Source organism: Neospora caninum, chromosome XII (assembly GCF_000208865.1).
Source record: "Neospora caninum Liverpool complete genome, chromosome XII".
Taxonomy (NCBI): domain Eukaryota; phylum Apicomplexa; class Conoidasida; order Eucoccidiorida; family Sarcocystidae; genus Neospora; species Neospora caninum.
This window is the reverse complement of record NC_018398.1, coordinates 4,442,736-4,455,102: the sequence shown is the minus strand read 5'-3', so window position 1 is coordinate 4,455,102 and position 12,367 is coordinate 4,442,736. Positions and strand designations below refer to the sequence as shown.

Genomic DNA, 12,367 nt, shown 5'->3' with positions numbered 1-12,367 from the left:
CGTTCTCTCCTGCTTCGCACTCTCTGTCTCTCTTTCCTCCCCCCCTCTCTTTCCTGGTCTCTGTGTTTCTGAGCATGGCGGACCAGGCAGTCTTGCTGGCGCTCTCCTCGCTGTGTGGGAGTAGCGTGCGCTATGTCGACTTGGTGCTTCTGACGTACATGGAGAGACAGAAGAAACTTTACCTGGCCGTCGGCGCCCAGGCGCTCTTCCTGGTCAGACGCGACTGGACGCGCGTGCTGACGGGCGGCGAGATTCTCTACGGGATGATCAAGCAAGTCGTGGACGACGAAGCGAGCGAGATGGACATAGTCCTTCTCCTCGACGCCGACGAACTTTCGCGAAAACAAAACAAAGTCTGGAACGCCGCCGAACCCCTCACGATCACCACCATCAACAAGGCGCTCCTTCTCCAGTGGCTAGAAGTCGCCTGGTCTGCCGACTTCATGCTGCGCAAAGGCCGACTCGGCGTCTTCCCGAAATACCTCGGGAAAATGTCTGACGAAGAACAAAAAAACCAATTCCCGGCTGTACGCCCGTTCATCAACACCCAACAGGTCAGGCAGTCCGAAACGCTCCACACACAGAGGTATCTACATGCTCGTACTTACATGATATGGATATTCCGTAGAGTCGTGTATCTGCATGTGGAGGCAAAGATACGTTGCTTCGCGTGGATGTGGATAGACCTGCGACGAATTCTGTGCACGCGTCTCTTTCCCGCGTCTGAGGACAAAGGCATACATACGTGGACGAATGCAAGGCGAACCGCCCAGAGACATTTGCTGCGGCAGCCTCGCTGATGCCACCCGAGTCAAATTTTTATTTCCACAAGTGTGTGAAGTGTCGTGTCAAGGCAGCTCGCCAGAGACCGCTGATGTGTCTTTCCGTGGGTCCAGGAGCCTTGACCCCTGCGCTCGCTTCGCTTTCTTCTACACTCTCTATATATATATATATATATATGTGGATACTGTTATAAACCTCTTTCGATCTATGAGTGTACAAGATACGTGGATACCTCTATGTGCGTTTTGTTGCGTTTTTCTTGCATGCTCGCACACGTATCGAGAGTCTGAGTGCTGGGGCTGCATGCGTCCGCGTTCAGGTACAGTATGACAGCTACAGTTTCTTTTTGCACCGCGAATTCGAAGACCGGTCGGGCGGCGCAGAGACGCTGCAGACGGGGACGTATCTGGACGGCCGCGGAGTGGAAGTTTCCGTCTCCTTCGAGCCGCCCATCAACGTGCAGTGCCTAGAGCAGCTCGGCAGAGACAACATTCGCCACGTGGCTGTGTCCTGGAAGAAAGCGCTCCTCGAAAGCGACTTCCAAACGCAGCTCTTGCGGTCTCAGCCGTACATCAAGAAAATGAATCTGTGCGACGACCCTGCATCCTGGTCAGGCTGGCAAGTAAGATCCAGAGAAGACCGCAAAAAGGGAACCGGTGGAGGAAGAACAGAGGAAGAAAGAGCAGAGGGTGGAAGAACAGAGGAAGGAAGAACAGAGGGTGGAAGAACAGAGGAACGAAGAGCAGAGGGTGGAAGAACACAGGAAGGAAGAGCAGAGGATGGAAGAACAGAGGAAGGAAGAAAGAACAAGAGAGAAGAAAGGCAAAGGGAGCAACGCATCCACTTGTCGTTGCCTCCAAGGTCCGGAGGTGTTTGCGCAGTGCCGTCTCGATGGTGGAAGAAGCGTTTCTTTTCCTCAATTTTGACCCTACTTTTTGCTTGCGTCTCGCACTGGCCTTGGACGTGCTAGCTGCCTATAATGGGGTGTATTCGCTCCGCTTCGCTCGCTGTTCTTCTCCGCGTAAAATGCGCCTCACACACGTGTCTCTTTGCTTCGCGGTTGGTCTTGCGCAGCTCTGGGTCAGGACGGAAACGCACACGATCGTCTGCATCATTCTCCGACGCAGCTGTGAGGCCTCCCCCCGACGGTGAAGCGTCTTCAGGGAGGGGAAAGAGAAGACTGCTTCCACAGTCTTCTCTTTCCTCTCTTGTCCGCGATCGTCGTCCCCGTTTTTCCCCGTCCCTCTTCATTTACCATCCAGATGCACCCTACATGTCTCTCCTTTCTCTCCTGTCTCTCCTTTCACTCCTGTCTCTCCTTTCCCTCTTTTCTCTCATGTCTCCCCCTTTTCTCTTTTCTCTTTTGTCTCTACTTTCTCTCCTGTCTCTACTTTCTCTCTCTTCTCTGTGGCCCGTTTTGTTTCGCTTCTGCTGTTTCTCTTTTTCTAGCTTGCTCTCTTCTTTCCGTTCTTGCGTAGCCTCTTCTTCCTCTGTCGCTCGCTGCTTCGCGTCCTGTTCTTTGTCTCCGCTTTTCCGAGATCTGCGCTTACCTGTGCTTCGAGAGGTGGTTCTTTTGCCGCCCTCTGGCGTGCTCCGAGAGGCAGGACGAAGAGCGCCTGGACCTCATTCGCCTCAGCAATCGCTGCATGCACAGAAAACCGCGGGCATGCACCGTCTGTCGTGCAGGAAGGTGAACCTGGTTTTTTTTCGTGCATCGTCTTGATCTGTTGAAACACGCGTGCGCAGACTTCCCTCCAATGATGGACTTGTCTCAAGATATGACCATCCTCTTTAGAATCAGCTACGAAGATCAAAAGGGTACGTCACGATGTCTTGCGCATGATTCCGTTTCCCCCTTCGTCTCTTGTCTCTTTCTCTCTTATCTCTTTCTCTGTCTCTTTCTCTCTTGTCTCTTTTTCTCTTTCCTCTCTTGTTCGTACTCTTCTCTCTCTCTTTCTCACTGTTCTCTCTTTTTCTCTGTCATCTTCTCTTCTCTCTCTTATCTCCTTTCGTCTGCCGTTTCATGGATCGCTCTACCCCTTTTCTTCCGTCTTTGTGTCGGCCGTCTCCTCACTGCCTTCCTTCACATTTTTCTTCTCTGCCTCTGCGCCTTCAGCGTACAACGTGCGCGACCTCGACTTTTTGAAGGAGGCAGAATTCGCTGCAGACTCGCTCGCTCCCATCGCGCAAACGCACTCTTGGCTGCGCGAAATCCTCCAAGCGAAATTAGATGCTCTCATCTACCAACCTGAGCAGTACCAGTGGTTCGCCCTCCACCTCAAAATGCATGTACGCTGCATGTACAAATCGCAAAAACGCCACTGCCCTCGGAACCATCGCTCCGTCACACAGCCATGATCTAACTCTCTATATCTATCGATCTATATCTATCTACATCTATCGATCTATATCTATCTATATCGATCTGTATCTATATCTATATCTATCGATAGCTCTGTATCTATTTCTCCTCTCTGTGTGTCTGTGTTTGGTTGTGTCAGCTCCTTGAGTAACGGCGCCTCTCAACGAGGCCTGTACAGCACATGCTCGCGCTTGTGTGTGGGAGGGGTTCGGTTTTTCGCTTCGCTGTCTTCTTGTTTCTTTCCACAAAAACGTTCCTCTCTGTGACTTGCCGCTGCTGTAGCCCAAGTGGATTGCCCACGCGCGAATGTTTTTGAAATCCATTCTCGCGCTCCTCTACAAAGAAGGCGTCCTCGCCGATGCAGGTCAGTCTCGCCCAAATGGCCATTCCCGGAAAATGTACGCATTCAATTTGCATGCATTTTTATTCCTAAGAAGGAATGTGAATATACGTGCACGCACTTCATCTATCTATTTATGTCTGTATATGCATATCTATATATATATATATATATATGTAGACATCGATGTCTGGGAGGTGCACATTTGTAGACGTAGACAGAAATATTCATTTTTGTGTGCATGTATGATATGCCTAGTAGCTGTATTCATCTGTGCATATAGAGGGCTCTTGTGGAATGCACGATAGGGCTGTCGAAAGCGCCTGCGCGTGTGAACACAGCTGCGTCGCGCGCGTGTAGTCTGTCTTTTGCCTCATTTTTTGAGGAACCCGTTTCTCCTCTGTTGGTGCCAGAGTTGCTGGACCTCGTTGGTGAGCACGTGGAGGTTGTCGAAGATCCGATGACCGTTGCGCACGAACTCATCAGGCAAGGCGAAGGTGAGGGCGACGAAGAAACGAAAAAAACGGAAGGCACCGGGCAAAAGAAGAGAGAAATAGGAAAACAAGAAACGAACAGAGAAGGCGAGACGAACAGGACAAAGAGACCCATCCATGAGGAGACGCGGAAACAGATTTGAAAGGAAAGAGAATCACGGTGGCAAAACTGGGGGAAACCGTTTCCGATGCATCTACTCTCTTCAAGGTTTGGCACCGAGCGAAGGCGACACAAAAGCGCCGTGGTGGCGACCGGCCCGTCTCTCTCGTTGCTTCAAACACCCTCACGATAGCTGTCCTTGGATTCTCACGAGGTCCGTTTGCCTCTTTTTTTCATGCAAAAAGCAGACGTTCCTTGTCACTGGAATTCAAAACATAGGCCCGAAGCGTTTGACTCGCCTGCGGGCGTCTGATAGCTTTCCATGGCCAACTCGGCGTATTTCGAGACCAGAACCTCGAGTGCGCCTCTAGCGAGACGCTGTGCGTCTCCCGGCGTTTTGTGTCGCACTTGCATGCCTTTCCACGACTTTTCGGGTGAGAGCTCCTTCGTCTGCATGCGCGTCCTTTTCGTGCCTCTGCATGCGCGTCTGTTGCGTGCACTTCAGGATTAGATCCCGTGATTGACTCGAAGATCAGCGGGGCGATTTTGGCTGTGCGAAACGCCCGCAAAGAGGCGAGCGGTCCGAGGAAGGCCGGAGCGCCTGAGGACACAGTTAGCGAGGTGGGAGACAGAGAGATGAACGAGGACGAAGAGGAGGCAGCTCTCCTCGATTCGGATTTGGAGCCCCAAGAAATTATTGCCTACCATAGATGGAGCATGCGCGTCAGCCAGTACCTCGCCTACTGCATCGACGAAGGCGTCCTCGGCTACAAGTTCTGTCTTGCTGACCTCAGTGAAGCGATCGGTCTTGTTTCTCAAGCGGCGGACCGGGTAACCAGTGTCTCTTTGCCACCGGCTGTTCTCACAGCCTGTCTCTCGGCCAGAAGACCGAAAGTCGCATGCGCATGGCGAGAAACGTGCGCTTGTGTATACCTTCCTGGGCAATTGTGTGCGTGTGTAGAGTTACGTTTTCACTTGCGTGATTTCGTCCAACCGTTGCTGTGTATAGGTTTTTTTGTGTCTATCTTTCTGTCTACATACATCCACATGCGTTTCGACGTATGTATATACATATGTATAAACATATATATATATATATATATTTATGTATGTGTACTGGTTTATGCATGCGTGTACACGGTGATAGGCAGCAAAGGGTCGAGCTGTGCTTCTTCCTTCCTGGACTCGCATATGCAGGACTCCTTTCATGTTTGTAGACGCGTATGCATTCTTGTCGATTTTGATCTGCGTGTCCGTGTCTGTTTGTGGATATGCGGTTGGTCCGTGGTCGCTTCGGTTTCTCTGCTCGTGCAAGGCTCTTTTTTCGCCGTCCGTGCGTCTGATTTTTCTTTTTAAGCACCTCTCCGAGCTTGTTTTCGGCTGGTTCAGACGCGCTGAGTTCTGTCGCCACGCGTGTCTCGACCGGTCGCTTGCTTTGGCCACTTCCTTGCTTTCGCGAGTGCGCTTTTTCAGAAACTTCGAGAGATCTTCGCCTTCATTCTGCACCTACGGCCAAAGAACATGATTCTTCGCTGGAGCGCAGAGAGTCTCCGACACGCCAAGACGACTCTGAAAAAAAGGGACTACATCTTCAACGACCGCGTCTTTGTGGTGAGGCCGTCTCTCTTATCACCGTTTGTGGGGTTTCCGATTCTTCGTCCGCCTTCCTCTCTTCAGTCACACGCCCTTTCCTCCTCTGTGGGTTTGCATGCAGCCTCTGGTGGAGTGCGGATTCATGGCGAAGCTCTTCTCAAAAGGGTAAGCTACGGGGCCTTCTCAGCCCTGTCTTCTGGACTTCCTAGCTGAATGCACTTTTCGTCTTTCCGTCTTCTCGCCTCAGTCTTCTCTCACGCCGTTACGATCGCTTCATCTACCTTCGCCGCCTCTGGACTTGGTTTGTTTTCCGTTTTTTTGGAAAGTCGCCTGCGCGTCCCTGCAGCGACAGAGCGCGGCCGTCGGTGGGAAGGTTCCTCGTTCGACATCTGCAGCGGCGCTGTGCAAGCACGCGGCTCTCCTTTTCTTCGATGTGGGGCGGCTTCTCCTCCTCCGGTCTCTGTCTTTTCTACCTCGTGCGCCTCTCCTCTCCATTCCTGCGCGTGTCCAGAGAAGAAGCTGCGTACCTCGATCTCCTTCGAGTTCTCCTTCTCGGTGCAACGTCGCTGGGTTTGAAGACGGCGCTCTGTAGGCAAATCCTCAAGGCCTCGGGCGACAGGAGAGAGAAACAAAGCAGCGAGGCACTCTACACCGTCGTTCCGGCTCTTGTCAATGTTCTGCGAAACAAGGCCAACATCTCAGCAGTAGGCAAACTGCCAAGGGGTCAACTAACACAGGAAATCGCACAGGAGACACACAGCGACTCAAAACTGTTCTCTCTCTCCCGACCCGTCTTCTTCGTCTCTCGCCTATCTTCTGAAGGCACCCTTCTGTCCTTGGTTTCGGCGTTCATCTCCCTCTCTTCCCGTCTCTTCCTCTCCACGTCTCTTCCTCTGCACGTCTCTTCCTCTTCCTGACTTCCTCTCCCTCGCTATCACGCTGTGTCTTCCCGCTCCCCCGTCCTTCTCGTTCCGCTCCCCACGGTCGCCATTTCCCCGCTGTTTGCCTGTCGCGTCTCTGCCTGTCTTTGCTCGTCGCCACCCAGAGGAGCACGGTGCCTCTGTTAAACCTCGCTCTCTCTGCACTGGTCAACTTGAGCGCCGGAGACGCCCGCGTCAAGGAAATCCTCTTGGAGACAGATGTCTACCACGCGATTGTCTTCGTCTTGAAGACGAAGGTGAGTGAAGGCGCATGCAGCTTGCAAGAAAACACACGTTTAAAAAATCGGCGCATCCGACCCCCTGGCTGACTGTGTGCAAGTGTCCCGTTCTTCCCTCTCTGCAGAGACACCCTACCCTTCTTTGCATGCATTCACATCATTCTTATCGCCTTTCGGGTGACGGCTAACCTCGAACTACGCCTTACGCGCCACAGACATGCCGTATATATTCCCACCTGCGTATCTATATATCCAAATAGAAGTATATATATGCACGTGTGTGTACATGAATGTGCGTGTGTATGTATCAGCTGTTGGTAATGTAGACCAAACCGTGGGGCATGCCTGTGAAGTCTCAACGATGTTTTTCCGTTTACATCAAAACCCAACAGTGTATTTCTGCACTGTACATGCGGAGCCTGTGTCTGCATCGCGTAGTCTCTATACCCAGAAGATCCCTTCTCACGAGCAACCGGAAACATATGCGAGTGTGCAGATCCTCTGTCTCTGGAGATGGACTCTGCCCTCGCGCAAAAATATGCAGACGTTTAGGCATGTATGTAATCTCTTGTGTATGCATGTTTTGGTAAATGTCCACTTTGTGTATGCGTATGTAGGCTTATCTGTGGAAAGTCTCTGGTTCTCTTTTCGCGTTTTTTCAGGAAGATAGTCTCATGCTGCCTTGCGTCCAGCTCTCCGTGAATCTGACCAAGACAGGTGCCCATCGCCAGGCGTTCATTTCCTCCGGAGCGTTCAATCTTCTCCTCGACCTTCTCATGGTAAGCCTACAGAGCAGTGCGTGACTCCTCCTCAGTCCCCTCGTTTTCCTCTGGATGCCGCAGCGCCACGAACCGTATGCATTCGAATAATATGTCTGCTGCATGGAACCACGAGGCCGAGCGCGACACTGAAATCGAAAGAACAGAGACGTTGTCGTGCCTAGGATACTGAAAAAGGCTCCAGTTATGAGCTGCAGAAAAACCGCCGACTGGTAACCAGACGATAAAAAGGAGTCTCCCTCGTTCGTCAGTTGCGGCATATTTCTCATTTTAAAACGCGTGTTCTGTGCCTTGGCACGTGCAATACCCTTTGCCGGATTGTTCGGATTCGCCGCATTCTCGATCTCTTCTCTTCCTGGATCTCTTCTTCTCTCTCCGCTAGTGGTCGTGCGCTCCCTTTGCGGCTTTCTTTCCTCGTGGTTCCGTCGACTGAACCGCGTCTCTTGAGTCCGTGGAGAAAGACGCTTCTTCCGCTCCCTCCTTGCCCGCCCAGACCTACTTCTACCATGTCTCAGTTCCGGCTGCGTGCACACCTTGCGCCGACGAGTGTCGCTTCTCTTTTTGCCGTGCAGGCGCAGTACTCCAGTCTGTACTTCCACAAACAGAAACTCTTGGCCTGCGTCGCGGGGCTGCTCGGCCAGCTTGCCAACGAACCGAAGGTGTCTCAGGACATGGTAGACAAGTGCGTCCGAGGGTCGGGAGAGTGATCCAGGCACAGCCTGAGCGAGTAAACGGACCCCTCAGAGTGCCTGGGATACTGAGTTTTTGACTCCAGTTCGGCGGAACGGACAACCGAGTTTTTGTTTCCACAGTTGAGCTGGACCGCTCGACACTCTCGCGCGAGCGTTCCTGCTCTGGCCCCTTCCTCGATCTGAGATCAGAAAAAACTCGAATTTGAGACACAAACAGACTCCAAAGACGCCGCTCGCGGGCGTGTCGAGATGCAAACTCCACCACGTCCCTGAGGCTGCTGTCCTTGAAAGCGCGGGTGAAATGCCGAGAGGTTTCTGTGCGCTGCATGGGATCTCCGAAGATGTGTGCTTCGCGGTGTCTGTGCAGCTACCCCGTGCTCGACTGTCTCCTCTACATGTTTCACGCCGCAGATACCACAATCGAATTCAGGTCCAAGGTAGGAACGCAACACCGTGGGTAAACGACTGCCTTTGTCAAGGGTCGAATCTCTCTTCCACTTCGCCTGGAAAGCGAATTCTCTTATGCCCGCAGTCGTTCTGTACAGCGGAAACGTACCTACGTACAAAGACTTCTTTACGTATTTGTATATATACGTATATATATATATATATATATATATGTATGGAACTGCAAGCGTCTACATGAATACATGTATGTGTGGGTGTATGTGTATATGCGCATGTACAGCTATACGAATATGTGCCGGTGCAGACGTTGATGTCGAATTTTCGTGTCGAGACTCGCGTTTCGCGTGTCCTTTCGAGTTGAGACTTTCGATTTCTCGTCGCGCAAGTGCCCCGGAGGTTGGACAGCGACTTGGACAGTGGTTTTCTGCGTGCTGGGCTTTCCTTCTGTCCATCTTTCCAGGTGGTTTTCGGGCTCAAACAGCTGTCGCAAGGACGTTGGCATGTTCAGCAACGGGTCGGAAAGCACTGCATTCAGACGCTCGTAACTGAACTGAGAGAATCTGGAAGCTATGTCGACTACTCAGCGACCGTCCTGGTTCTTCTTCAGGTAATCGACGCGGGGTTTTCATGCTTCGGTTCCGACACGGAGTCGCCTGCTCTTCACGATGCCACAGACGCAGGCAGGCTCGTCTTGTGCACGGAAAGTGAACGGCAGCACCTTTTCGCTTGCAGAAACAGGAGAAATCGCGGATGCATCCGAGGTAGACAACGATGTGCATGCATTCATCTACGTGCGCTTCTGTGGAGTTGCATGTGGGTTTATGTATGGAGAACAACATGAGCTCGAACATGTTAATGAACAGAGTCTGCTTTATGTTTCATCTCCACAGGCAAAAATGCATATATATATATATATATATATATATGATGTGTGTGTGCAGTTTGGTAGGAATGTGTTGTCCTTTGGCAAATTGAGCGACAGCATTCTGTTTCTGTCTTGCGCGGTTCAGGTCTTATCCGACTTTAAGCCGAATTGCTTCGACATGAAGGCAGCAGGCATCCACGTAAGCGGCATTCGGCTCGTGTCTTTGCTCTGGTACACTCCCTGTTAGCCATTCTCGTCCAGCGTCCTAATATGGTGATTCCTGCAAGGGTACGTCTCGGTGGCCTCGGCAATCTTCTGTATCGGTAGAAGATTCGGGTCCAGGGACGCGACGTTTTCCAGCGTAGCCTCGCGCTCTTCGCTGAAGATCTGGAGAACCCGTTTTCTGTCTTTCCTCCCCGTTGCCCATGTACACTGGACGAGCGTCCACAGCAAAGCACTGGCGCTATGGACCAAATGTTAAATAAACGCGGTTGTCAGGCCGTCAATGTGCTTGTCTCTAGGACGCCTTCGAGTATTTGTTAGCGCGCACAAAGGTCGACAGCATATACACGCGAATTGCGGGTCTCCAAGAGCGGATCAATCGCCAAACTCGCTACGACTACTTTGCGAGTTAATCTGTCGCCTCCACTCCGCCTCCCAAGGCGGCGTCGCTCGCCGTTCTCCAGTGAGGTGAAGCGGCGAGCAAGGCGGAAAAGCCGAAATCCTTTTCTATATTTTCAATCTCGAGACTCAGAGTTGAGCGGGACGCTGTGCCGGCGCCCAGCCTTTGACAGCGCAACCCCTTTTTTTTCTTTTTTGGTTTTGGCGACTTCTTGGCCGGTCTCCGACTGTTGAGAACATCTTGCGTGTTCACACTTGAGGGGAAGGCACTTTCCCTGGGAGACGTGAAACAGACAGGCCGCGGCTCTTGCGATCCTTTCGCTCTTCGGTCACCTGTTCGACTCCGTTTCAGTTCAGGCGCTCGAAAGAGTTCCGTTTGTCTTTTGCTGCATGCAGTTACACATAGCTATATATATGTATATATATGTATATACGTATATATATATGTATATATGTATATATATACATATATGTATATATATATGTATATATGTATATATATGTATTGGACAGGATATCGTGCGCAGGTTTTTTTGAGAGCGCCGTCGAGTACGCTTCACCGGCGTAGTTGTCCCTTGCCAGCAAAGTTTGGCTTTCTATGTACAGTTGCGTTTTGTTTCGAAAAAGTTTTGTCGGTCCTTGCCTTTTGTGTGCTGTTTTATTTCGGGCTTCCTGAAACGAGGTGTGGTCTCAAGAATCCTCCGTTTGTGTCGCGTGGACGGGTTTCTCGGGTTTTCACCAGAGAGGCAGGCAAACAGCCCATCGGGGACTTTCGTGTCGCGGGGATCCTCGAAATGTCCTGCGCAGGTCTGGTAAGCAACCACACCAGAATGTCAGTCGTGTGTGTGAAGGCGTCTTCGTGGAATGCGGCACGCACCCCCGTCCCTACGTCCAGAGGTGGTGTGGTTTCATCCTTGCGGATTTGTTTGTAAGCTGGATATGTTTGAACGTGCTTTCCGCGTGCAGCGGCCCCATGTAACGAGCCTTCGCTCTCGGCTTCGACGAGGTTTTCCTGTGAAGGCGCTCAGTCGCACAAACACGGCGCTGGGCCGTGGCATCGAGCTACTGCCGCGCTCTCTCCCGTCTGTGCACTTTTCGCTCCCAGGCACATCACACACAGCACTCTTGGGAGAGTTTCACAAATGCAGAGCAAAGAGGGTTTCTCCCCCATGGCTGGCCCTCTCTCGTTGTACTGTCGTTTTTGTGTAAAGGGTGAGTTGCTGGAAATGTCGGGTTTGCTGCCGGAATCTGCGGACGCTCTGAACGGCACCTCAGCTAGGAAATGCGCCAAGAGTTTTCATAGGAAAACGCGGATCTGTTCCACGGCATCTTTCGCGTGAAGGCTCACACCTTCGGCACCGATCCACTCACCTCCGGCCGTCAGGCTAACATCTGCAGGCGACGCGCCGCTATTGTCGCAAATCGTGTGCTTTATAGAGCCCCGTGTTACAGCACGTAGTGTCCCTCGCCTCTCCTCTTTTTTCGCACCGCGTCGTCTCACGCTTTGAAACGAAATTGTTTGGGGGGAGTTCAGACAGACAACCTTTTTCGGGTTTTGCGACATCGTCGCCCGTGGCGTCTGTATGGCTTTCTGCCGCAAAAACACAGAGCAGACGCTCCGCCGGGAAGGAGTGTACAGTTCCTCTGTTTCCGAACGCGTGAACAAAACGCGGTAGTTCACACTGTGCTACGGTCTGGTTCCCACATTGCTACGACGGCTCCATGTATATATATCCGGATGTCTGTGGGCGCATAATTTGTGTATTGCTTTCAGAGCACTTCTCGGTTCATATGTGTCTCGCGCGGTTCCTCGGGTTTAAAACCTTACTTGGGAAAAACGGCCGACGTGTGCCTGCCTGGCCTCCAATCTTCACAGAAAAAAAACGCATCCCCGCCCCTCCCGAGGCGCAACGAATGGGAGAAGCTTTGCCGTACATGCGTCTGCCTGGCTCGCCTGTTTTTTTCCGTTCAGTCAAAAAGCAGAAGAAAACCGACTGTGCACGATCCTCCTTCCCCGACCATGAGCGCTTCTCCTACTGGGCAGTAAACACCCTGTCCCTGTCCTTTTTCTCTGGCCGATGTGGTGTCTCTCGGCGCGCCATTTTATTCGACACAGAGAAAGCAAAAGCGCCCGAGAGAGAGTGCAGATGCGCACTCGACGAGAGAGCATC

The 12,367-nt window shown here is 52.0% G+C and overlaps 1 protein-coding gene across 1 annotated transcript; it reads left to right on the top strand.

Annotated features, from left to right (window-relative positions):
• Positions 1-74: 74 nt before the first annotated feature.
• Positions 75-10,210, top strand: NCLIV_065860 (conserved hypothetical protein; the record flags this gene model as incomplete). Its single annotated transcript, XM_003886137.1, has 18 exons — positions 75-527; positions 1,103-1,405; positions 1,858-1,912; positions 2,530-2,601; positions 2,900-3,072; positions 3,428-3,509; positions 3,899-3,982; positions 4,585-4,910; positions 5,553-5,690; positions 5,794-5,837; positions 6,184-6,376; positions 6,718-6,849; positions 7,494-7,610; positions 8,183-8,292; positions 8,670-8,739; positions 9,171-9,317; positions 9,721-9,774; positions 10,097-10,210. The coding sequence occupies 18 exons, from the start codon at positions 75-77 to the stop codon at positions 10,208-10,210; spliced, it is 2,667 nt and encodes an 888-aa protein (XP_003886186.1).
• Between the last annotated feature and the right edge of the window lie 2,157 nt (positions 10,211-12,367).